At 38.2% G+C, this 26,015-nt stretch overlaps 1 protein-coding gene, 1 long non-coding RNA gene and 1 other non-coding gene across 3 annotated transcripts; 1 reads left to right on the forward strand and 2 right to left on the reverse strand.

The window, feature by feature from the left end:
* Window positions 1-245: 245 nt before the first annotated feature.
* On the reverse strand, window positions 246-15,869 carry LOC131318729 (uncharacterized). The gene is made up of 12 exons (XM_058348675.1): window positions 15,554-15,869; window positions 15,163-15,262; window positions 11,876-12,003; window positions 11,651-11,801; window positions 11,433-11,542; window positions 4,997-5,080; window positions 4,853-4,901; window positions 4,658-4,749; window positions 3,492-3,630; window positions 2,209-3,364; window positions 1,306-1,416; window positions 246-1,017 (listed from the first exon to the last, which is right to left on the reverse strand). Exons 2-12 carry the CDS (start codon window positions 15,253-15,255, stop codon window positions 386-388), a joined length of 2,745 nt encoding a protein of 914 aa, XP_058204658.1. The 5' UTR covers window positions 15,256-15,262; window positions 15,554-15,869; the 3' UTR covers window positions 246-385.
* LOC131321499 (small nucleolar RNA snoR100) lies at window positions 6,066-6,173 on the forward strand. Its single transcript, XR_009198542.1, has one exon. It is a non-coding gene; the product is annotated as a small nucleolar RNA snoR100 (small nucleolar RNA).
* Window positions 8,879-9,089, reverse strand: LOC131318730 (uncharacterized). The gene is made up of 2 exons (XR_009197798.1): window positions 9,034-9,089; window positions 8,879-8,979 (listed from the first exon to the last, which is right to left on the reverse strand). It is a non-coding gene; the product is annotated as an uncharacterized LOC131318730 (long non-coding RNA).
* Window positions 15,870-26,015: the final 10,146 nt, after the last annotated feature.

The following is a 26,015-nucleotide window of genomic DNA, read 5'->3' on the forward strand; positions in this document are numbered from 1 at the left end:
TATTATAGGACTCGAATTTGTGTGTTACAATTTTTTAAATAATATTTTTAAAATCACCTAAAATATTATACTGTAGATTAAAATTAATCAATTGAGAGGTGACAAACTCTCAAAAAGAATAATAAGTAAGTTAGGACAGAGGGAGTAAAATAATTGACCATCTTGAATACTGATCGGTGAATGAAGTCGTAGAAATAAAAAGAGTTAGTATTTAGCAATAAATCCATGATCCAAAACAAACTTACTGACGATAATATGCGATCATATTAACCCACTTTGATTGCCTTGCACAAACAGTTAGTTACACCAAGGGGGTAATCTTGACAACCAGAAATATTACTACACTGCCATTACATTCACTTTCAAACAAAGAAATAAGCATTTTTCACAACCCATACACCCGATTGTATACATCACCCGTGCTGGGCATCTGCAACATTAAATCCCCGCCGTACCCTGGGAAAAACTTGTTCAATCCTAATCTCTCATTTCTCTGAATCTCTGCCGTGCCCATTTCGTTTCTTAGTCTGGCCTCATTCAAACCTACCCCACCATAACTATTTGACATGTGTCCATTACTGTATTTCTGCTGACACAACTGTGGAACAGGAGAGGGATTATAAGAATGGTGAGGATCCATTAGCATTGAAGTAAGCCCAAAAGTATCGCCCATGGGAGAAAAGCCGTTTCCAATTTGACCTGGGCATATGAGGCCCTGATGAGCAGTTGGAGCCTCTTGCACAAAGGTTGAAGGAAATGTAGGGTCCTGATGTGTAGCGGATGCAGATTGTTGCATCAGGAGCCAAAGTCTTGCCTCGTCTTCGTAGGTCTGTGGAGTAGGACTGGGTCTTGCTTCAAAGCTTGAGTTACTACTCATTATGTTTGTTGATTTACCCCTCCCAACAACCATTATAGCAGGATCGACAAAATCGAAATCATGATTGTTGGTAATATTTGTCATGGACCCCACAAGGTACTGACTGTTTGGCAATGAAGAGGTCTTGACCAAATGATTCCCTGAAATGAAAAGGAAGTATAGGAAGCAGAGAAGTTTAGTTTGTACTCAAAGAAGACAAGTCATGGCATAAGCCTCCAAGGACCCATTTAATTAGACAGATTAATAGGATTAGATTGAAATCTGTTGGGCACTCCCAGCAAAGATAGGACATACAACAGATCAAGGGATGTGGTGTTGTACTCCCGCCACTCTTCGTCTGGTGGGATACCTCATCCCATGACATTGTGTATCCCCTCAGACATAGCCCAGCCAATCAAACACGGCCTAAGAGAGAGAGAGAAGTATACCAGAGGTGACACTCAGAGCTTGGTGTGTTCTATCACGTGGCGGAAAACCAGGAGGTGGTTCTCTGGATGGAACTGAAAATCCTGGTGGAATCAAACTTTGAGCCGTGGACACTGTAGTAGAAATCACAAGGAAGAAAAAAGTGTCAAGAATAGAATCCAAAGGGGCAATCTAAAGCTTAAATGCCCAAGAGGATTCACAATCAGGACTTCTAACAGAGACCTGTAATCATTGCATTTAAATTTAAATTGGAAGGTACTAATCCCAATAATGCCCCTGAATTCTCTCTTGTGAATACATTTAAAACAATTACTAAGAGACAGTATTAGAACACTAAAAACCTACAGATTAAATTTTCAAAGAGGGATTACGATTTAGGACATCTCGAAATGCAAAGATGGCCCATCAATTAGGATGTAAGGGGGTAGCATTTAAAAGAGACACATGGGAGGAGGGACCAACAATGCGTATAATATCTTACACCTATTACATGGAATACATGAATAGATAGAAAAATAATGGGAAAAAGTCTCAAAAAAAACAAAGAGAGAAGAAACAACAAGGTCATAAATAGACACTACAATCTAGGCCACCATACAATTTTTCACAACTGACAAACTAAGAAAAGCACTTGTTTTCTAGTCACATAATGTTATGGACTTTTCACAATGGGATTGGGATTTTTTCGAAGAAAAGTTTTATACGCTTCTATACGCGCAGTGACTTGACCAATTAAGTGACAAAGAAGCAATAGTTAGTTACTGACTTGACTTATGGTAAGATAATAACACTGCCTGTATTTTCAGGGATGGTGGGTTGGACAAGGGAAATCTAGATGAACTAGATTGAGAGAATTAACCACATAACATGAGAACAGTAAATTTTAAAAAGATGATAGCGATTACCATGATTCTGAGGTCCCCATAAGTAGTGTTCCTCCTTTTCCATGGAATCTGGTAGGGAGGAATATTTCTTTGACGCCTGACCAATGCTACTGAATGATGAGTCCAAATCAGGTTCTTGATTCACAGAATTTCCTTTTTTGGCAAATGAGAACCTTGATTCTTCACTATTACGAAAATTCCAAGACCCACGCCGCCCACCAGTTCCGTCCAACAATTCAGCTAAGCTGTGAGACGAGGTCAAGGAATCATCACAGGAGTCAAAGTCCATTGACAAGATATTTGAGATTATACTGCTTTCAACCACATCCAATGCAGAGGTGTCATTGTCATTGGCAATGTCATTACCGTCAAGCCTTCTCAAGTGTTCCACTATTTCCTCATTGGAAAATGAATTAGAAGATCTCAAATTTCTATCAAGTTCAGTAGAACTTTGGAAGTTCCTCTCATTGTATCCATCAATCAATGCAGAATTTGCATATGTAAATGGTATAGAAGCATCATCAACATGATTATGTACAGTTCTCCGCTCCATATTGCAATCGCTAAAAGTATGAGTTTCTTTACGATGCTGAGCATGATCATTAGAACGGTCAGGAATCCTAATAGGATAAGACGAAGAAAGAACAGAAGACCCCTGACTTAAGCTGTCAGAACCCTTTGATCTCTGATCATCAAAAGATAGAAAATCTTCCCGCACTTCACTGCATGAACCAGGCAAAACTTGTCTTTCAGAATCAGACATTAAAAAAGAATGTCCATTTCCTATGCATGCATCACTCGGTGGAAAATAAGGTCTCTCAAACACTGAAAATTTTGAAGATTCTCTAAATGGTTTGACGAAATATTCCTGAGAATCTTTATCTCCAGGTAACTCAATGGGCAGGTGAGACGAAGATGAAGCCTTCTTAAACATAGAATCAGAGTATTCAGTCTCCAGATGATTGGCTTCTTCAATGGCTACTGAAGAGAAGTCAGAGCACAAGTTCAGTATCTTAATATCTTCAGCAACCCTACCATCTCTTTCTGGAACACAACTAGAGCCTCCGACAATATCCACAAAAGTTTTGTTAGGTGTCTTAATGCGTCCATCCCTATCTTTAGATGAAAGCGAACAATTCAAGTGGCCGTTGGAAATTAGTGCCACATGGGCAGTGTCCTGACAAACCGCAGAAAACACATTAGATAAGGCCATCCATAACAGTTTCAATCATCTTACTCAGAATAATAGAGGTGGCATGGAAAAGATTTGACCATTGCAGAGCTTGCATGGGATAAAATCTTACTTTTAGGGCACTTCCGACTATTGCATTGTCAGTAGCAACTCCATTGCCATTTAAGGGATCATCAAGTGGGGGAGGCAACATATTCCCCGAGCGCCGTTGCATATTATGTGTGGCACCCACTATTTGGTGAACTCTATTTCTGTGAAAACACAACACAAGTTCAATTAACCAAACAGCGAGGATAGTACAAATTCCAACAGAATACAGCAAAAGGGAAGGAACCAAACCAGTGAAGCGTACCTGATGAATACATTTGTTAAGCGAAAACACTAATATCCTAGCTAAAACAATCATCAGTTAAAAGCATGGCCTAAAACTTTTCCTTTTTCCGGAGTACCAAATTTTCTCACAAGTGTTGCAAAATAGTTAGCTGTTATGCATTGCAAGGGCATGGTGAAAGCAAGCTCACAATCTAATAGAGTCAAAACAAATAAACAAAGTACACACAAAACCACACAAAATTAATACGTAGAGATGGTGCAAGGGATGAAAACTGCTGTATAAACCATGTTATTCAAGTGGGGGAGTCATCTTCTCATAACTACTATAAGATTCGATTTTGAAAGTTATCACATATTGGCCATTCCTTCAAGTTCAGTTATATCTTAATTAAAACAGTACTAAATTGGATTATGAGAATCTCCCAATAAGATAATTTGACATGACTGGCTAAACAAAAACGACAAGACCATTCAATATAAGCTGTCAGTGTAATATGCAGTAGCTTTCTACAACATTGATGAAGCCTAGTACAACTTGCAAAGTGTTAAAGGCACATGTTTGAAGTCAGTAAGCATGCAGCAAGTTGTAGTTAGCATAAAATTTTCGATTGGGTCATGCAAAGCGTGATTCCAATTCCAAGATAACTGAACACCAAGTAGTGAGCTTTGAGGGAGCTGGGATTAAGTTTGCAGCATATCCAAATCAGTCACCACTTGAAGTAAAATGGACGGTATCAGTTGCAACTTCAGTTTCTTGTTCAGTTTCTCCACTAACAAGAGAAGCTAAATTTGAAGATGATCTTAACGAGTCTATTCCTGAAGGTTTTTTACCTCAAAACCACATAAAAGACTTATTCTGTTACAAAAATACATCAATCCAGGCAGGTTTTTCCAAGCAATGTGGAGATATTTGAGAGAAACGAAACTTCTGTATGTATGTAATACCTTGTATGAACTGCAGCTTCTTCATCTTTACTGAAACTATCTTCTTCAGCGCCAATGCTATGCAAGTATAAACAAGCAGCATTGGTACAAGGCTGGACCAACAGAAACACCATTCTCAGTGAAAAGAACAGTTTAAATGACCACACCACATACAACAAAGTATGACATCCATCACAAAGCAACTCATGTTCCTACCAAGTTTCTCAACCATGCATGGCAATACTTAGCAGTTCCAAAAGATGCTCTGCAAAGGCAGATTTCCAAAGGTCATCCAAACAATAACTAACACATAGCATGTTTTAAGAAATTATATAGGAGGAAAAAAGGCCATGTCCTTACCTTAAAAACCTACCTTCCAAAACAAAACCATGAATTGATTGAATACACCGAATGGCCTCCTCCTCTTTCGAATAAGTAACGTATCTGCAGAAAAACACAAAGGTAGCAGAACAATTTAAGACAAAATGCATATATCCTGCAACAAATTCCACTGATCCTATTGTGAAACTAATTATAAAATCAGTTTAGAGAAAAGCATACAGCATTCGTTACTCATGCTCAAGGTTCTGAATACCATACCAACAAGGGTATTGGTTTTCCTACTGGTATGGTGCCGGCTACCATTTTGGATTTAGCGCAATTACCGATATATAGTTATACATTCATTATTTTCGTCACGAAGAAGGAAAAACACTCCCATAACTATCAAAACCCACCTGGCAAATCCACTTTCCCAGGCATTTTTACTCTCTCTCTCTCTCTCTCTCTCTCTCTCTCTCTCTGTGAGCACATCATGCTCCGGTGGACGACGGCGGTGGCGACGCTGTTCAACTCAAGAATCTCGCGGCGGGGATGCTGTAACCAAATCAGTACATCAAGAATATGTATGCACAGATTTCCCCCAGCTGATATGAAAAGGGCTTTAATACACAGATTTGGATTAACTGTAAGTAATATGTATAGCAGCTCTTCTCTCTTATCTATAAGAGCTGGGTCATGGTTGGTGGGGTTTAATTCTCTCTGGTTGTGACTAACCGAGAAGCACTTGTAAAAGCCTACTGCCAGTTTAGCAAAATACCGGACGAAATTCCCATTAACAACATCTCGGCCGAGGTTTGCCAGATTCTCTGGTACCGACCGGTGAGTCCTGGTATTGAGGCCGGGACGGTATCATAGGGTCAAAGCACCATTTTCTCACCAATCCAGCATGTACTGGCCGATACAGTACGAGAAATTCCTGTTAACAACATCTCGGCCGAGGTTTGCCAGATTCTCCGGTACCGACCTGTGAGTCCTGGTATTGAGGCCGGGACGGTATCATAGGGTCAAAGCACCGTTTTATCACCAATCCAGCATGTACCAGCCGATACAGTACGAGATTCACAACCTTGCTCATGCTCTAGATTTTGAATGAAGGAAGCAACACAATGAGCACAGAAATTGGATCGCGTCCCTAGGCTTGCCCCCTCTGGTGCCTTCCGGCTTTGTTTTAAGGGCATGGTTTTACGACATAGCGTCCCTTAAGTCCTCGCTATTTCAGTGGTAGAACTTTCTGAGAGCAACTACATTGTCCATGCCTCAGGTTAGGTCTGTCTCTAGTCCTCCCCCACCCATACCCCCATCTGACTGGGCATTATGTGGTACTATTTACTATTCGGTTATGTAATAGTCTTGTCATGTCATGTAGATAGGGCTGTAAGTGAGCCGAGCTACTTGGCTCGGTTACGGCTCGACTCGGCTCGGTTCTAAGGGTAAATGAGCGAGCTCAGTTTTGTGGCTCATTAGACAAACGAGCCGATTTCGAGCCTAGTTAGGCTCGGCTCAACAGGCTCGCAAGCTTGCTCAACTCGGTAACGGCTCGAATATATATATATCGGGACGGTTCAAAGGACACCCAAAAAAACCCCTAAAAAAACACCTCAAATCTCAATTTCCTAGTTCCCGATCAAATTTTTATGATCCGAACCGTTCAATGTGTGCAGAATGTGATTTTAAGGGTGCCCGCGAGAAATTAGCAAAAAAAATGACCGGGAAAGGCTTGATTTGAGTAGTTTTTATTTGAACCATTCAATAAAAACTGTTTGAAACTGTTCGGATAAAGCCCTTTCCGGTCATTTTTTTTGCCGATTTCTCGTGGGTACCCTTAAAATCACGTTCTGATCACATTGAGCAAGTCGGATCATAAAAATTTGATCGGGAACTATGAGGTGTTTTTTTGGGTGTCCCCGGAACCGCCCCGTATATATATATATATATATATATATATATATATATATATATATATATATATCCTACCCGTCCATCTCTAAAGGTTGGGGGAAATCATAGCCGTTGATTATAACCAATATATACTGTGAACAAACCCTAGCCGCACTCCACTTCATCTCTCTCTCGCACTAAACCAACGTACTCCATCTCCTCTAACAAACGAGCCTAGTTAGGCTAGGCTCGACTCGGTAACAGCTCAAATAAATATATATATATATATATATATATAGAGAGAGAGAGAGAGAGAGAGTTAGGTTCCGGTGAGGGATCCCTTATTTTATTAAAATGCGGGACTCCCATTCCCAATTGAATTTCGATGATCCGAGCCGTTCAAAGTGATCAGAACGTGATTTTAAGGGTCTCCGTGAGAAATTAGCAAAAAAAATAACCAGGAAGAGCTTCATCGGAGCAATTTTCATTGAACGGTTCAAAAAAAACTGCTCGGAGGGAGGTTTGGTCCGGACCTCTAACGTGAGCCGTTGGATGTGGGAAATAAAAGGGAAGCTCGCGGGTTAAATAAAGTGGGTTTCGGGTAAAAATTGCTCGCGGGTAAGGGATCTGGGTAATCAACACCCGACTGGAGCCCCCTCCCCATTTCACGCTTCCAAACCCAAAGAGAGAAGAAAATAGGGAACACGACGACGACGAAGATCGATCGAACGAGAAGGATTCATCTAGAGAAGAAGAACAAGGTTCTCTCTCTTGTTCCGTACAAGAAACCCTAACCCTTGATTTTGGAACTATATTAGCAGAGAGAAGGACTGAGATGACAAACGATTCACGCCTGGAGATCCAAACGACAAACGCCAAGGCGATCGAAACGCCGATCAATAAGGTCTCTCGAGAGAGAGCTGGTTCAAACCAAAAATTATGGCTTTAGTTGGTTCGGATCAGAAATTCCATCTCTCTCTCTCTCATCTGTGTTTTTTGCTAATCTGTGTTTTTTGCTAATTAGGACTTCTTTTTTTGTTCGGACCAGAAATTAGGGCTTATCCAACAGTACAGCTTTTTTTGAACGACTAATTCGTACCTGAAATTAGGGTTCGAACTAGAACAACTCTATCGAATCGCTTGGTTAGGGTTTCTCTATCTGTGTGTGTGTGTGTGTGGTGCATTGAACTTCGAACTGGTTTTTTTTTTTTTTCAGGAATTTGGAATCAGGAAATTTTTTTTTTTCCTGGCAAAATGTTTTTTTTTAGCATAAAGGCCTAGCATTTCCAAATCACATGCCTATTGGCAGACCAATCAGGGGGAGTGGTCTGTTTTGTTTTTTTTGGTAAAATGCTTCATCTAAAATAAAATGAACTTGTCCAAGTGCTTTCTAGAGGAAGCTCACATGCCTATTTGCAGATAATTCAGCTAAGTAGGGGATACTAACAATACAAACTCCAGATCGTTCACTAATCTCAGTACAAACATTAGCAGACAATTCCATGGTGTAAATATCAGTTGATAGGGACAAGAAAATATATGGGGTCCCAATTTTGTGTTGCAAACCAATAAAGAAAACTCACTGGCTACCCATTTTTTCCCTAATATCATGGTTGTGTTGCAGATTGACAATTTTGTTGTGAACGATCTGGAAATGCTAGCCCTTTATGCTAAAAAAAACATTTTACCAGAAAAAAAAAATTTCCTGGTTCCAAATTCCAAAAATAAAATAAAATAAAATACCAATTCGAAGTTCAATGCACAACACACACAGAGATAGAGAAACCCTAACCAAGCAATTCGATAGAGTTGTTCTAGTTCGAACCCTAATTTCAAATACAAATTAGTCGTTCAAAAAAAACCCTACTTTTGGATAAGCCCTAATTTCTGGTCTGAAACAAAAAAAAAATCCTAATTAGCAGAAAACGCAGATGAGAGAGAGAGAGATGGAATTTCTGATCCGAACCAACAAAAGCCATAATTTCTGGTTCGAACCAGCTCGAGAGAGAGAAAGAAAGAGACCTTGGTTAGAGACCTTATTGATCGGCGTTTCGATCTCCTTAGCGTTCTTCGTTTGGATTCCAAGCGTGAATCGTTCGTCGTCTCAGTCCTTCTCTCTGTTACTACAATTCCAAAATCAAGGGTTAGGGTTTCTTGTATGGAACGAGAGAGAGAACCTTGTTCTTCTTCTCCAGATGAATCCTTCTCGTTCGATCGATCTTCGTCGTCGTCGTGTTCGCTATTTTCTTTTTCTTCTCTCTCTCTCTGGGTCTGGAAGCGTGAAATGGGGAGGGGGGGCTTCAGCCGGGTGTTGATTACCTGGATCCCTGACCCGCGAGCAATTTTTACCCGAAATCCACTTTATTTAACCCGCGAGCTTCCCTTATATATATATTCATCCTACCCGTCCATCTCTAAAGGTTGGGGGAAATCATAGCCGTTGATTATAACCAATATATACTGTGAACAAACCCTAGCCGCACTCGACTCTACTCATCTCTCTCTCTCTCTCTCTCTCTCTCTCTCTCTCTCTCTCTCTCTCTCTCTCTCTCGCACTAAACCAGCGTACTCCATCTCCCTCTCTCGCATTCCACCAAACCATAGCCATTGCCGCCGCCAGTCAGTTGCTGTGCCGCTTCGTCGAGGTAGTGGCAGGTTCTACCTTCATTCCGACATCTATCGTCCGTGATCCTTATGGTGCTGCCCATTCTCAAGCAATGAAACCACTAGGTCAAGAAGATTTAGAGCCAGGGAAGTGGATTCCGGCATGGAGAAGACGCTTGAACTCTTCTCGATCGCCTGGCCTCGAAGGTAATTCAGATCTTATTACTTTATTTGTGGACAATCTGCTAGAACAAGCCGATAATTTTTGGTTGAAGAAATTAACAATGTGGAATTAGGCTGGTAGTGGCAGCTAGTGATTTTGGTGAAAAAAAATGGATGGAATCAGCCATTGGAATGAATGATGAGCTTGTCTGGAATGATTGAGCTCGAGCCCGAGCTCGAGCTGAGCAGGCTCGTTTATTTCAGACCAAGTTCTAATGAGCTAAGCTCGAGCTTTGTACATGTTTGGCGCGAGCCGAGCTCGAGCCCTGATTTTTTGGCTCGATTCGAGCTCGAGCCATACCAATTCTGATCTAGCCGAGCTCGAACATGCCAATACTCGGCTCGACTCGTATACACCCCTACATGTAGACCCATCAAGTAGTGGTCTGTGCAAGACAACATCATGCTACCATCCTAACTAGTTGGTAGCCAGGCATAACATGCACGTAAGAACAGTGCGTCTGGCCTTGCAAGATTGTAAAAAGTGGAATAGAATAATGTGACGAACCGGCTTCGACAGAAGTATCTAGGATACAGCAAACAATATTTGACTTCAGTAGCAGCCGGTACAAATTGTATCGCCGCAAAATAGGTGAACATTTCAGTACAAACCATAAAATTACGAAAAATAGAACTCAATGTACGCCCGACTGTTTTTCCTATCGCCCGGTACAGAATTTAGGTTATAACATTGGTCAAATAATGTCATTGCCTCATCATATACTAACTGTGAGAGAAAAAAAAATTACTGTAACATCAACTTAGGCAGCCACGAATGTTGTTATTTTTTCAGTTGTTCTACCCCCTTCCAGTCTGATTTCTCAAGAGACACCTTGTGAAAGCTCTCAATTCCTAAATGTGAATGACCAATCTACTATTGCAGTATTTTCTCTGAGAAAAGTTACTTGCACATGCTCTGAAAATAAGTACGCCTCAAAGACCTGAAGGTTCATCCAAGCTTATGCTCTAGTCCCATGTCTGACAAGCAGAAGGGGACCTTGCGGGTAACCCCACCAATACATTAGAGATAAGTGGGTACCTAAAATCAAGCCTAGACATCCTTTAACAAGAATAGTTTCAGATACATATAATGCAAAGTTAATAGTCCAGCTATATTAGTAACACCACAAGGCTCAAAATAAAGCTTCATTGGACACAGTAGAGGTCTGCCTACTGATGGGCTAAGAGCCTCGTCTAACGGAAGTGCGTTTAACTGCCTAAAGGAACCACGTATGCCTTAACTGCCTAGTCCAATTTTAAAAACATTGACCACAAGCAACATGGAGTTATAGCATTAGATATCTCTCATCAGATAAGGGAACACAAACACCAAAAAAGCAGCTGCATCAAGAACCAGCACACTTTGACATTACGAAAAAGATCTGTGATACCAACCAATTTGTGGCTGCCCTTACAATGTACAGTAGCAGCAAGTACATAAAACTAATGGATGCAAAATGAAGGCAGGCATTAACAGCACTCAGAAGCAAAGGCAGAGAGAAGTATTAGTGCGTTCTATGGTAAACAGGAAACCACATCAACTTAAGGTAATTTGAGCACACATGAAGCCTTCAATCAGCATAAAGGAACAATGACTCTGGACAACGATGATATCTAACAGAAATCATTAGGAGGAAAGACAAACAATGCAAAATTACTCATGACTAAGAATAATAATGAGGAAATCATATGAGACTAACACTTAAATCCTCAAGTTGCATCTATTTGGGTTGAGCCAGCCGAAACTTACACACTACAAGTTTCGTTAATAAATTGCTGAATAGCCCCACCGGCCGTCCGAGATAGGGAAACCTTTGAAACTTTTCCATACTGGCCGAAAAACTCCTTCCGCCGTAGAAGCTGCTCAAAACCAAAAAAAATGCTATGATACCAGGAGAAAGAACAAAAATTCCAATCAAAATGACCAAGATGATATAATGAAGGAGAAACAAGAATAGAGAAACTCACATTTTCATCAGCTAGACTAAGGGGAAGCCCAATTACGTATGCCATTTTCCGCTGGATCACTCTAACACCACTTAGGTCGTTACTTACTTCAAGCTTTTTTGGCTTTGCCTTCTGTGGCTTATTTTTTTTATCTTTCTTTGTTGCCACCACCCTAATCAGAAGAAGATCAATGTAAGAATTTTGATTTCTGACACACTGATAAACTAGTCACAGAAGAAGAGCAACCTTTTACAATTTGCTTCCATCCCTACAACTCGTTCCTTGTCATAAGGAGTTCGGCACGCAGGACATCGCCCTTCAGTCTCATCTTTCTCTGCCATTTCCATTATGTGGTGCCAACACCAAACACAAACCTGATGTAAATAGAACCACAAAATGATGTCATCACCAAGGCCGTATGACAAAAATCACAAAGAAGTATACTCTTCCAAGTTAGATATACCTGCAAATATGCATATTGCCTATAAATAGCAATCATACAGAACTTTTTGAGACAAATATACACATTCAAAATTTAAAAGTAGAAAACCTAAATAAATAACCATAAACTGCAATTGGACAACACCAATCCCAATCTGTGTCCATTTCAAGCTACAAGTTTCAATTGCTGCTTGATTCTTGGGATCTATCACAGGCCAGAATTAAAGTCGGTCAGAAGTGACTCATAAGTCAGAACAGCCAACCATCTCAAGCCTAGAAGCCGAAATCATGACCTCAAATGAATTGGCAAAATGAGACATTCATAGGAAAACTAATAAGATTTCATACACAATCAAGTGCAGCTCTAAGAATGTCTGATCGGAGTTCACCATTACTAAAATGGACAATATGAATATATGCAGAAGCAGAACCAACACCATTGCAAATTAAGGTCTTGAAACTTTGCTTGCAATGTTTGATAGGTTTGAGAAACAAATAATAGAGGAACCACAGAGCTTTTTGAGAGGTTCAATTCCTCCTTTAACCTTAAAAGCTGCATCTGGGCAAAAAGCAGAACCTGTTGCAAATAAACTGGAACAGAATCGGAGGCGCCAGAATCTAAAATCAACCCCTCAAAAGCTATTGCAAGCACCACAGTAAGGTTTCCTTGCCGAGGGCCTTAATTGCAATTTCCTAATACAACATTATATTTTCCTGTTTTGTGAACTAATACCTTTCTCTTCACCCCATGCAACAATTTCTTAGAACGAAAATACACCAAGCCTCTCTATATAACGTTCCTTAAATGGTGTATCATTGCAAGAAATAAATACTCCACCACGTATAAATGCCAATAAAATTTCAAAGAGCAGCAGACAAGTTAAAAGGAAGAAAGAAACAAACTTTTTCCGAGGTAACTTCTGGTAACTTCACAAACACTACCAGGGACAAGTAAATGACCCTCAAACAGTAGTAGACATTTTCTTCTCAGAAATATATGGAGGTAAAAAACAATTTGGAGATCGTTATTGTTTCGAGCTTCTAAGACATCTATGAGATAAGCAGGTCTCAGAATATAGAAACCAAGAGGGAAGGTTTATCTGTATACTATCCTGGTCATTACAATTTGATATAAAAAATAAGTGTCAAATTCGAATTTCCCATTTCAAACCACAAGAGAGAGAGAGAGAGAGAGAGAGAGAGAGAGAGAGAGAGAGAGAGAGAGAGAGAGAGAGAGAGACCACCACAAGGTTTGAGGTGTCATCAGAGAACAAAAAGGGTGATTAAGCTAATCTTAAGAGACCCTGAAACCAACTTTACATTCAAGACTTTAGCACCCACAATTGCTGTGAATTGCCCATTCCTATCCAGTCTTTATGGGAAATATACAAAATAGCACAGCAATATCAAAATGTCATAGATCGCTTCCAAGTGGATACATTTCTCCTCAAGACATAAAATAAGCTGCATTCTCTGAGACAACCTGTAAAGAACATCACAGGGAGATTCCCAATGGTAGAGGCCAAGGGAAATCATTGACACGATACCATATCAAAGGTGCATATTTGATTGCTAAAGCGATATGTATCAAGTAGATTTCTTAAATTTCACACAAGTATGTTTCTTGGCTGATAGATGGTGGTGCGGAACATTTGTTGAGCACATGAGAACCTATGCTAGGCTCCTAAAGGACAATCCCTTTCACCATTTTATTAAAAGAACCATTAACTTGATATTAGCTCACCATTCTTTGTTAGCAAAATCTAACACAAATTGCATTCAGAAACTTATTATCACTAAGTGAGTTTAATTGGTAATTAATGCTAAAACAAGTATATTGGCATCTAAGAACAATGCCATTGTTCATGAAAAACAAAACAAACAATTATTTCTATACGATGTTAGAAAAGGATAGAGTAACATATCCTGCTTACTAAAAGTAATTGTCTTTAACTGCAGTTGGTTTAAAATAAATCGAAAACAAAACTGAGCATAAGAGGGCCACCAAAAAGTTTACGAACTAATGCAGAGAAAAACACGAAAGTAAAATAAAAGCAATTTCCATGTGTAAAGTGATGATTTGAAGTCCTAAATTCCCAAACCTCTACTTAGTTACGGTTATTGAAAAGTCCTAACTTTATATGATGTTAGACAATCTTCTTCCCACCTGATGTGGGGTAGAGTGTTACAATCTACCACCTTAAACATGTGATGTCCCTGCTCCATCACATTGACCAGGTTCTTCCCCTGTCTAGAATTACGGGGTAGTAGGTCATCTGAGACCATAAAGCAGCCCATAAGCCTGCATAGGGTATGCTACCTCAGGACTCTACTCCTCTAACCACATGGCCACCGAGCCCACCTCTGGACTAGGGTTTGATATTATACTAAATTCGTTGTGACAGATGGTACCCAAACCCACATTTTAGAATTTAGTTCACTGTGCTCGATCGGTGCAAAGCGCGTCGCCATACAGTCACGCCCACATGGCCAACAATGGCTTTGTTCCCCGCGAGTTTCCTTGGATAAGCATTGTACTGGGAAAATCATACGCCTTCACTTAAATAGCAGTAGTCATTTGCCTTTCCACCGCAACGTGCTCAGGTGTAACACAATCTCCAGTCTCCACTGCATATTAGGAGATGACTAAAAAAGAAATGTTTATTCTAACGTCAAAATCAGGTGCGGATATATGTAGAAAACTGTGCAAAATGGAGCAGACACCGGGCCAGAATCAAACATGATGGACGGTGTATGCATGCCAAATTACCAAGGTGGAGTTGTAATTATCGCATTAACTTTCATTTAGAAGGAATCACATGAAATGTGAACTAAAACAATCAAGGTAATAGAAATTAGGGTCGAGATGTAAAGAAGCCACAAAATAAAAATCCAATTAAATGTACAAGTTATGGAATTCTAAAGTCTGCATTCGTTGACTCTTTTCATTCCAGCCACAACCGACATTGTCAAATCAAATAATGCATGAGCGGACATGATCACACTAAATCGAAACCCGAACCACACGGGGGATACTCTAATAACCAACGTGGCAAATCCAAAGTGCAAAATAAATGTAGTTTCTCACAAACCTCATAGCCACATTTGCAGGGTTTCAATTGCTGATCCGTCCAGTCCATCTCTTCGGCGCATAAAGGACATTTCTTTTCTTCTTCGTTGTTCATGATTGCCCTGTTTTATCCAACGCGATAAAAAAACACCAAATCAAAATTTCGGAAAATGAACGTTCACATTTGCATATACATGCAGACAAGCGTAAAGATATAGGAACCCTAATCTTGAAAATAAACTGCAATCTAAATCATCATTTTCCTTGTCGGTTGAGAATCTTGAAAAGAACATAATGCATTTCATATATAAATCAAAGAACAAAAATGCCAGTCAATTCGAAAACAATTGAAACGAAACAAAAAGAGAAAGGGAAAAAATCAAGAACAAAAAATGAAGAGTTTTTTAAAAATACCTAATGCTGCTGAATAAACCTGCACATAAATTGGTGTATATATGTGCGTGTAGAGAGAGAGCGCGGTCACATTGAGGGGGTAGAGGAAGGAAATGGATTGAAATGGCTAGGGTTTTGAAATCCTGAAGAGGCTTTTTGTCCTTCGAGTTTACAGTGTTGGGGGGTCGATTATCGAAAACAGGACAGGAAGAGAGAGAAAGGGTGGACGGAGAGAGGAGAGAGAGAGAGCGCAGAAGTACGGCAAATGTATTGAAAACCACAGGATTGAGACGGACTTTATGGATGGATGGCTTTTTGTTTATTGAGAGAAGATAGCTGTCTCTCTCTAATGTACTCTCAAGTAGTAAGTATGTTCTGGGCCTTCGCCAGATAAAGATCCGGTGGTCTATATACCCATTACCCACCCTATAGCTTTACCACGGCCCAATGTCCAATGTTTACTCACACTGTAAACTCATATGGGGGGAGGGAGGGAGGGAGGGGTTCGGCTTCCTCCCTTGTGATCTTTCTTCTTCTTCTTCTTTTATTGGTAAAAACAGGAAATTTCATACTAAAACTTAACTCACCAAAGTAACAGATCTAGGGTATTGCACCCCTCTTGCATCATTTAACAGATCGAAGATGCTTCTTTCTCAATACACTTAGAGGTTGTTCTACTTTTTGAAAAAATGGATTTTTGAAAAAGAAAGTAAATTTCAAGGTCAAAAATTATGTATTTAAGCAAATAATTTTTCTATCAATATAGATCTTATTTGATAAATCTCATTGAGATCTTTTAAACGGTGCAAAAAAAATTGAAAAATTATTTTTCATTTTCGTTATATTTGAATTTGAAATTGGCTTCTTTTTGAAAAAGAAAATTTTTGAAAAAAGCAGAACAAGACCTTATTAGGAGCATAAATTAAAACAATTAGACTCTCTTTAGATAGTGCATCCATCCGCGAAAGCATTGACTTCTCTAAAAATGTGCTGGACCTCCGTCTTCAGTTGCCGCAGCGGGACGCACATTCACAAATGATGTTGTTAAGATAATGATTGCCAATAGTAAAAAAAAATCAGTAGAAGGGAATTTCAGACTCCACAATGATATCTGGAGCATGTATATCAAGGGCTAACTAACTGAAGCCCATCCATCCCTAAGAGCCCAAAATTTGGCTGTCAAAGCTATTAAGGGGCCCAAGGATCTGCTGAAGCCCATGACCCAAGGCTACCCTTGAGATCTCACGAAATGATTTGTATTTACTAAAATTAACAAGGCTAGTTCCGATAGGGGAATTTTGCACTTTTTGAGTTTTTTTAAGTTTTGTCTTTATTTCAATTTTTTTCGCATTTGTTAGTTTTGTCCCACTTTTTTTTGGGAAAAGTAAAAAATTATGGCTTTTACCTAAATATATTTGGAAATATTCAAGATAAAGCCCAAAAAGCCGACTTTATCTTGGATATTTTTAAAGAAATTTGGGTAAAAATCAAAATTTTTTATTTTTCTAATTCGTCTTGACGAGACAAATCGGATAACCAATTCATCTTAGGGGAATTCAACCTAAGTCTATGTGTTGATTGCTACTGATCTAGGGCCATTGCCTCATAATTCCTCCTTGTGATGAGCAATTTTGAAGAAGTCCAAGGCATGCGTATATGTGTTTCAAGTAATCTCGTAGATTGTGTTCTGCACTGTGTACCAATTTGGATCAACCTGGATTTTTTTTTTTAAGATGGTCTAATTCTAAGCTTGTTAAAAAATGACCTGTTAGAACATGTGGGATCCATGTTGGGACAAATTAACATAATGTAATTGGAAAATGAAATGGACAATCAAATATGACATTTTATTGGATTATTCATTATCGTAAGAGAAAAATCCAAAATACCTCCTAAACTTTAATCTCAATGTCAAATAGACACCCAAACTTTTTTAAACTTCAATTTTAGACCTAAAATATTGCTCCGTAGCCTCCGTTATTCAATTAAGACCCCTCCCGTCCAAATCTCTCGAATTGGTTATGGATTACGCTGAGTTGGAGTAAGTTAACGGCTCCGTTAAATCCAATATATGGCTTGACAACTTAGATTGATTGGTCCTTCCCGGAAGATGGCAACTTCCATTGTCATCACCAGTATCTTCTCCGTCGCCGGAAGATGGTGTAGAGAAACATTATTCACAATTATTTTATCAGACACAATTGGCCAAATTTACTTCGATAATTCTACCCAACACCCCAAGAAAGAAAAAGAAAAAGCCTTGATCCCAAGAGCTTACACAAGAAGTTAATCAGCAAATTAAAATTAGGGGAGGAGACATAGTAAAATGTTTTGTATTGGAGATTATTGCTTCATGTGCAAGCAACACATATTTTTTATTGAACAAAATGTAAGGACTCGCTCCCCGTGCTCTGATTCATTATTTGATCCAAGAGCACTACAAAAGTGGGTAAGCCTAGGGCGCATGGCTCTTCAGTGTCTTGCGAAACTAAAAAAGAAAACGATTCTATAAACCTCCATGAGATAATTCTTGAATCTCCGACAAAAAAAAAAATAATGATAGAACAATCATAATCATAAATCACAAATAAATAATTACAATATCGAAACAAAAGATGACTGCAGAAATAAATGTTATTCAGCATCATCATTTGAAATATAGCTCCAATGGGAAGTATCCATGCTTGTGTGTTTGATTCCTAGGTAGGGGTGCTAATCGAGCCAAACAAGCCAAGTACAATATTGATCTGGCTTGGCTCGACTACTTATTGCATGTATTCAAGCTTGGCTTGAGCTTGAAATTTCTTTGAGACTAATTGTAACGCCCCGAATTTTGGGTATGTTAAATAGACAATTTCATTGAAAAACTAAATAGAGTCTGGCTCAATATTACATTATAATCTTAACAAAGTACTTTTATTCAACAAAACAAAGGAGAACTATGGTTTCTATCTATTGCTCTGCTTGTTCCTCCATCCTAGCCAGCTCCTTGGCTCCAAAAGCTTCCAAGGTGTAGAGTTCACTTTGTTCGTCTATAAGATCTAACACATTATACCGGCGTCGCCACCAATATAATATGGCAGGGTCACCAAAGGAAACACCGTGAGCTACAAAAGCTCAATAGAGTATCTTATACCCTCTAACCCTTATCTTATAAACATTTGATCACAAATTCACTGATTTCCACATAGTTCATATATATTTGACAAAACGGTTAACAATAACACATCCTCATTTATTATCCAAACTAACATTTGTGTCCTTGATTTTTCGAGTTTATCCTATGCGACTTCTCGTCAACCGTGTCACCATTTCCCACATTTCATAAACCATAACAACATTTTCAAAATCGTTTTAACACACCCAACCTCGGTTCCGCCATTCTGGTCTCCCGAGTATCCTCACAATGGTTCCGCCGCACCAGGTTTCCATTGGCACACAAACTTTGCATTGGCTCCTCTCCACGGATAACCAAGCCATACACCCAACCTTGGTTTTGCCGTTCCGGTCTCCCGAGTATCCTCACAATGGTTCCGCCACACCGGGTTCCCATTGGCACACAAAACACGCACCATACAATGGGCTACCCCATCCGGCCACATTGCGGTTTCCAAAATATTTTACCTTTTCAAAACACGCCTTTTCATTAACCACACCTAGGTGTCATGTTTCTAACTTTCTCGATTTTCGTGTCACGTTTTCATGCATAGACTCCGCGGTAGGACTTTTCACAAAAGTAATCACTAATCATTCACTTAAATCTTGAAACTAAACTAGCAAGATCATCCAACTCTATATTACTAATCATACTCAAATCACCACTTAAAGCATAACGCCACATGTACGGACGCCTTTGGAGTGACAATCACTTATGCTTTTCAACAAGACAAGTAATACAAACAATTCATAACACATGCTCATCAAAATACGAATACTTCTATCAACGACAAAGTCTTATCTTTTGAAAAACCGTTCTTTCTTCCTTTGTGAGAAATTCAAAACAACACATGTTTATTAGAGTAAAATTCGATTATTCCAACACATTTATTATCCAAACTATCCTTTGTGTCCTTGATTTTTCGAGTTTCTCCTATGCGACTTCTCATCGACCGTGTCACCATTTCCCACATTTCATAAACCATAACAACATTTCCAAAATCATTTTAACACACCCAACCTCGGTTCCGCCATTCCGGTCTCCTGAGTATTCTCACAATGGTTCCGCCGCACCGGGTTCCCATTGGCACACAAACTTTGCATTGGCTCCTCTCCGCGGATAACCAAGCCATACACCCCAACCTCGGTTCTGCAGTTCCAGTCTCCCGAGTATCCTCACAATGGTTCCGCCGCACTGGGTTTCCATTGGCACACAAAACACACACCATACAATGGGCTACCATGTCCGGCCACATTACGGTTTCCAAAACATTTCACTTTTTCAAAACACGCATTTTCATTAACCACGCCCTAGGTGTCATGTTTCTAACTTTCTCAATTTCTGTATCACGTTTTCATGCACAGACTCCGCAGTAGGACTTTTCACAAAAGTAATCATAAATCATTCACTTAAATCTTGAAACTAAACTAGCAAGATCATCCAACTCTATATTACTAATCATGCTCAAATCACCACTTAAAGCATAACGCCACATGTACGGATGCCTTTGGAGTGAAAATCACTTATGCTTTATCACACAACAAGTAATAAAAACAATTCATGATACATGCTCATAACCATCTAAAGATCAAAATACGAATACTGCTATCAACGATAAAGTCTTATCTTTTGAAAAACCGTTCTTTCTTCCTTTGTGGGAAATTACAACATATGTTTACTAGAGTAAAAGTCGATTATTCCAACATGCTCATACTTCTATTAGCGAGAATAAGTTTACTAACTATCATGCATTTCAAACGTTATAGGGAATAGATAACCTTATATACTTAAAAGTAGGGTATATGAAGATTCTACGTTACACCTTCCAACATACGGTTCTATGCTATACGTTGAGTGAGTGGTCAAGGGATTCTACCTTTCTTTTTGGCGGTAGTGACGACTACGGAAAGTAATTTGACGATCGAGCGGAGTAACTTCCTATGGTGAACTTCCGGTAGCTTCAAAAGAGAAAGGTTTCTCTCGAAACTTCTTCGTGACTAAAACTACTAAACTTTATGGATCGAAAGAGGGGTTTAGGTTGAGTTTCTTGAAGAACACAAGAAGAACTCAAGAACACTCAAGAACAAGGAAGAACAAAGTAAGAACACAAGGATTTTCTAGAGAGGAGTTGGAGGATTAGAAGGTGTGAGTTGAATGGTGAGTGGGGGGGGGGGGGGGGGGTGCTATTTATAGCAAAATTTGGCTCTTTCTCCTCCCCCCATGGCCGGCCTCCTCTCTCTCCCATTACCCATTGGTTTTGCTCCATTGTGTAGTCAAATCACATCACAAAGCATGCCATGCCTTGTCATCCAATTTTAGGTTCAAAATCTAGGTTATCATTAAGGGTTTTTGACTAGTCATGTCCTAGGAAAGGTTGATTGCAAGAAAGATGAAGATGATTGGCTAGATTGTACTTAGGAAGACTAGAAATAGGTTGTAAAGTTGTCAAATAGGCTTAAGGCTAAAAAGGGTAGCTTGTGGGAGTGAATAAAGTCACATGCACACACCACACTCTCTCCCTCTCTCTCCTTCGGCCTCTCTCTCTTTCTCTCCTTCTCTCCTCCTCTCCCTCTCAGCCTCATCTTCTCTCTCTCTCTCTCTCTCTCTCTCTCTCTCTCTCTCTCTCTCTCTCTCTCTCGTACCATGTGCCTATATATATATATATATATATATATATATATATATATATAAGTAATACCAAGTAGGTTTAGGTCTAGGTAGTCTTAAGTCTAGTTGGAAGAGAAAAAGTCATGGAGAGTTTTCAAGTGTCTACTCAATGGAGGAAAATTTCCTAGAAATTGTGCTTATGCAAGTATGGACTCATATAGGTAGGTATAATATAGCTTATGAGGTACATATATACATATATATGAGTATATATATGTGTCTATGAAAGTAACTCTAGAATAATTAGGTTTATGGTTATACCTTAGGTTTGCATGCATGACATGCATAAAGATTACCACATTTGGAAGCAAAATGATGGCCATGACTTGTCTTGTCAAGGTTATATACACATTGGCAAGTCACATGTCCATTATCCACGGGATAAAAATTTTCCTAGCATTTATTAACCAATGGTCAAAGAAGTAATGATGGTAGGCATGGCCTTGAATGACTAGTCATGGGTGAAATGATTACTATAATGGCCTAATGGTTCAATTAGGGTTAGGAGGGTTCATAAGGCTCAAAGATGGTCAAAAAGGTCCATCTAGGGTTAGGAAAATGTAATTAGGTGAATTGGTAGTCCGGTTTCTCCAACTAATCGGTTGAAAACTAATTCTACTTGCCATGTGGGACTATTAATCAAGAAATGAAATTAAAGGACTTAAATCTAATTACGACGGATTATAGAAATTAAAAAGGAATATTAAAAGTAATATCGAGTAAAAAAAAGAAATAACAAAATTTTTATTCATTAAAATTCCGAGTCGTTACAATAACAGAACCCAAATAAGGTATAACCAAAAAATATCCAAAAAACCAATCAAGGCATAACCAAAACCAACCAAGACATAACAAATAAGTTATGCCTTGTTATGGTTTTGTTATGCTCGTAATGGGTTTTGGTTATACTCATAATGGTTTTATTATGCCAAAAGTTGTTGTGCCCCCAAAATGACCGAAGACACCGAAGTCATTCTCTTATTTTTATGCTAAATGTTGCAGCGAGAAGCATTTGATAATTCCTCCTAGATTGCAAATGTCCGCAAAGCGTGAGATAAATTTCCAATTGCCATTGAGTAAGGCGGATAAATTTCCAATTGCCATTGAGTAAAGCGTGGGTTCTGCTCAATGCCAGGCAAGGCAATATAATTTACAATAAGTCTAGGTACAGTGGTACACTGTACCAAACCACTACACCATTCATTATATTTTTGGGGGGCCCATTTCGGGTCCTAAAAAAAAAATGCCCATAAAAATCGCTCCTATGAATCTAGAAATAATACTTACCGATATTCCTTGGAGTTGATTTTTTACAGGGCCCCATAAAACATTATTTTAAAATTTATTGACATTTTTTTTTATTTTTGTGGGATCCGGAATGGGCCCTATAAAAAATGTAGTGGTTTGGTGTAGTGTTTGTAGCATCTCTCTTTAATTTAGGACAAGATTGGATCCATTGAATTGATCGACAATTACATTATCTAGTCATATTTTATTTTACACTTAGGCTCCGTTTTTTTGGGCTTAAAATATTTTTCGGTAAAATATTTTACCTATTTTCCGATGTTTGGTTGTGTAAAAAATTAGGAAAATATTTTCCATCAATTGGATGAAAATGACTTACCCTTAAATCTTCCTTAAGTTATTTTTCGAAATGAACCCAATGCCTTCTACTGCAATTCTCACTGCTCAGTGTCCTTAATCGTCAGTCCTGACCCATGTTCAATTCCAATATTCTCAGATCTCTTCACCGTTTAAGCCCCCCCCCCCCCCCCCGGTTGATTTCTGAAAATATTTTCAAGTGCCAACCAAACACTAGAAAATAAAAGTTTGAAGTTTATTTTCTAAAAAATATTTTACATTGTAAAACATTTTACATTGAAACAAACGGAGCCTTAATGCCAATAAAAGGAGGACTTGGAAAAAAGGAAGGAAGTAGTACATAGCTAGGGAGCTACCCTTCATCTTAGTATTTTATTTTTCTTTTCTTTCTTCTTTGTTGTACTCTATTTTGTTCACATTTATTGTTAGAGAAATTGAGAAGGAAATTTTCATTGTGAAAGTAATTTTGTTCTACTCAATGCCTCCAAGTAAGTTCCTTATTATTTTCATTATACTTTTGAGTATATTGGGTTAAATTAGTTGTTAGGGTTAGGATGAAATTACGTGCTTCGATATCTTTTTTATTTATGCGACTTAATTTCTCCAAACAAAAGCATGATTTAACTTTTTAAGATTTCTTCTTGTTCATTTGCCTATTTTTCACCAAACCACTAAAATTGGATTTTCATTATTTTTTGTTTTGATTCAATTTATGATTTGTGAATAACGGATATAAATTGTGTTTTGATGGATTCACTGAATATTTTGATTTTATACAATTGTTACGCAAAAGAAGAACTATAAATAGTAAAAGCTAAGAAAAAGAGTTGTCTTGTATATTTTTCACAATAAAAGAGTTTAGCCGCCAACTTTTTGTGTAGAGAAATTGGAGAATTGAGAAACACAAATATTATGGATATGATGCATGTAATAGATACCAATGCCCTAGTGTTTCTATCATCTCTTTAAGCACTCTTTATTCTTAGAAGCTTATTTTTTCCCATCGCCAAACAAAATATTGTTGAACTAGATTATGAAGTGTAATTTTATATTACCACGTCTATATTATATAAGATTTGTGGGCTTGCGAGTATCACTACAATAACATTTCACAACATCTCACATAGAAGGTTACCTGTCTAAATGCAATAGTACATGAATATTTTCCTCCTATATTTTGGACCCTAGGATTGGTACACATTTTTTCAACGGCTGAGATTACAGGGTAGAAAACCAAGGGATAAATTAGAAAATAATGCTTACTGGATGGGAAATAATGCTTACTACTGTAATGCCACATCATCGGCTGAGATTGGTTCCTTGTGATTTCGGGAATTAATGTTACCATTTGAAAATAAAGGAAACCTGCAATTTTGATTATCACATAAGATTTAAATTTTGATTTAAACTTCTATTGACATTTACAAGAGGTTTGAAGTGGTAGATTTGGAAAGTATACCCGAAATCAAAGCCGGCTTATAGCCAAGACCGGGGAAGCCGGCGCTTCCGGCCCCCGAAAAAATTTAAAAACAAGGGGCCCTAAATTTTTAGGATCCCTATATATATATATGGTCAAAAAAAATTGCACTAGTCTCCTTTAAACAAAATAGGCCCAATTGAAATTTAGGAGCCACAATTAAAATATGCCTAAATTGTGAAATTACTCATTAGAAACACTAAGGCATTAAAAGAAAGAAAGAAAATAAGGCATATTCCATAACAAAAACATATTCTTTATTTGTTTCGAATTTGCTATTTTGATTTCTTTTAATACTACTACATCCGTCTCAATTTGTTTGTCCAATTTGAAAAATACAACTTTTTAAGGGAACACAATCATTGCACCAATAAATGATCAACTTTCCAAAAGTTGCCCTCAAACTTTTTGAAAAAAATTACTTTAGTTCATATGGTAAGGGACAAAAAGGGAATTTTGTAGCTTTTGATTCCTTGGTCTTTTAAAGTGGACAAACATTTTGGGACAAGTAAAAGTCAAAAAATTGGACAAACAAATTGGGGTGGAAGGAGTAGAAAAATGCATAAAGGTCTCATTTTCGAAGTGCGCTTCCGGCCCTCAAAAGTCTTGAGTCGGCCCTGCCCGAAATCAGCTAACCGAAATCACAGGAGGAATGAAACGTTTGGAAATATGATAATATAGGAATCTTTGTTTGACGGGATGTTATCATCGAAAAATTTGGAAATAAGATCAAACGTTTTTTTTTAATCAGTAAGATCAAATATTTGATCATTGTTTTATTTTATTCTTCATTCCATCTTATACCTTCTATAATACCTTCTCAATCGAAAATTTGGAAATAAGATTAATCTTTGCTACTTCAAAGCTTTCAATTTTGATTATACCTTCTATTTAGAAGGTCCACATTTTTTACAGTTTGTTTGTCACAGGCATACGTGTTTCATGTTTTCTAACTTCTGAACGACCATTACCGATAGTGAGGTAAGTTTGATTTCTTGAACGTTGCAAGGGATTCAAACATCGAAGGATTTTTTTCAGTTCTCATGCAAGTTTGATTTTTTTCTTGAACGATTTTTACTCATATTTGGTTTCTTTTGCCGAAAATTAGGAGTTTCTTGAACAATTTTTTTCAGTTCTCATGCAAGGGATTCAAACATCGAAGGATTTTTTTCAGTTCTCATGCAAGTTCAATTTTTTTTTGAACGATTTTTACTCATATTGGGTTTCTTTTGCCAAAAATTGGGAGTTTATTGAACGATTTTTTTTAGTTCTCATGCAAGGGATTCAAACATCAAAGAATTTTTTTCAGTTCTCGTCCAAGCTCAATTTTTTTCTTCAACGATTTTTACTCATATTGGGTTTCTTTTGCCGAAAATTGGGAGAAAAAATATGAGTGTGAGAGATTATTTTATTTTTTATTTTACAACATTGGGTCTTTCATGTTAATCCTAACTTTGTTGTTTTCTTCTACCTTCTTCTTACTTTATAAAATTTTATTGCAGGAAAGATCAGCAAAAATATATTTAGAGAAATTCTACGTCGAGCTTAAATTCGAGGTACTACTAATGTTTTTTTTTTT

Source organism: Rhododendron vialii, chromosome 3a, assembly GCF_030253575.1.
Source record: "Rhododendron vialii isolate Sample 1 chromosome 3a, ASM3025357v1".
Taxonomy (NCBI): Eukaryota; Viridiplantae; Streptophyta; class Magnoliopsida; order Ericales; family Ericaceae; genus Rhododendron; species Rhododendron vialii.

Coding starts and splice junctions, on each gene's coding strand:
- LOC131318729 (XM_058348675.1), bottom strand. CDS start 15,255: ATGAACAACGAAGAAGAAAAGAAATGTCCTTTATGCGCCGAAGAGATG. Junction 5,081..11,432: donor ATTAACGAAACTTGTAGTGT/GTAAGTTTCGGC, acceptor GTTTTTCTGCAG/ATACGTTACTTATTCGAAAG. Junction 4,750..4,852: donor ATGCATGGTTGAGAAACTTG/GTAGGAACATGA, acceptor CTGTTGGTCCAG/CCTTGTACCAATGCTGCTTG.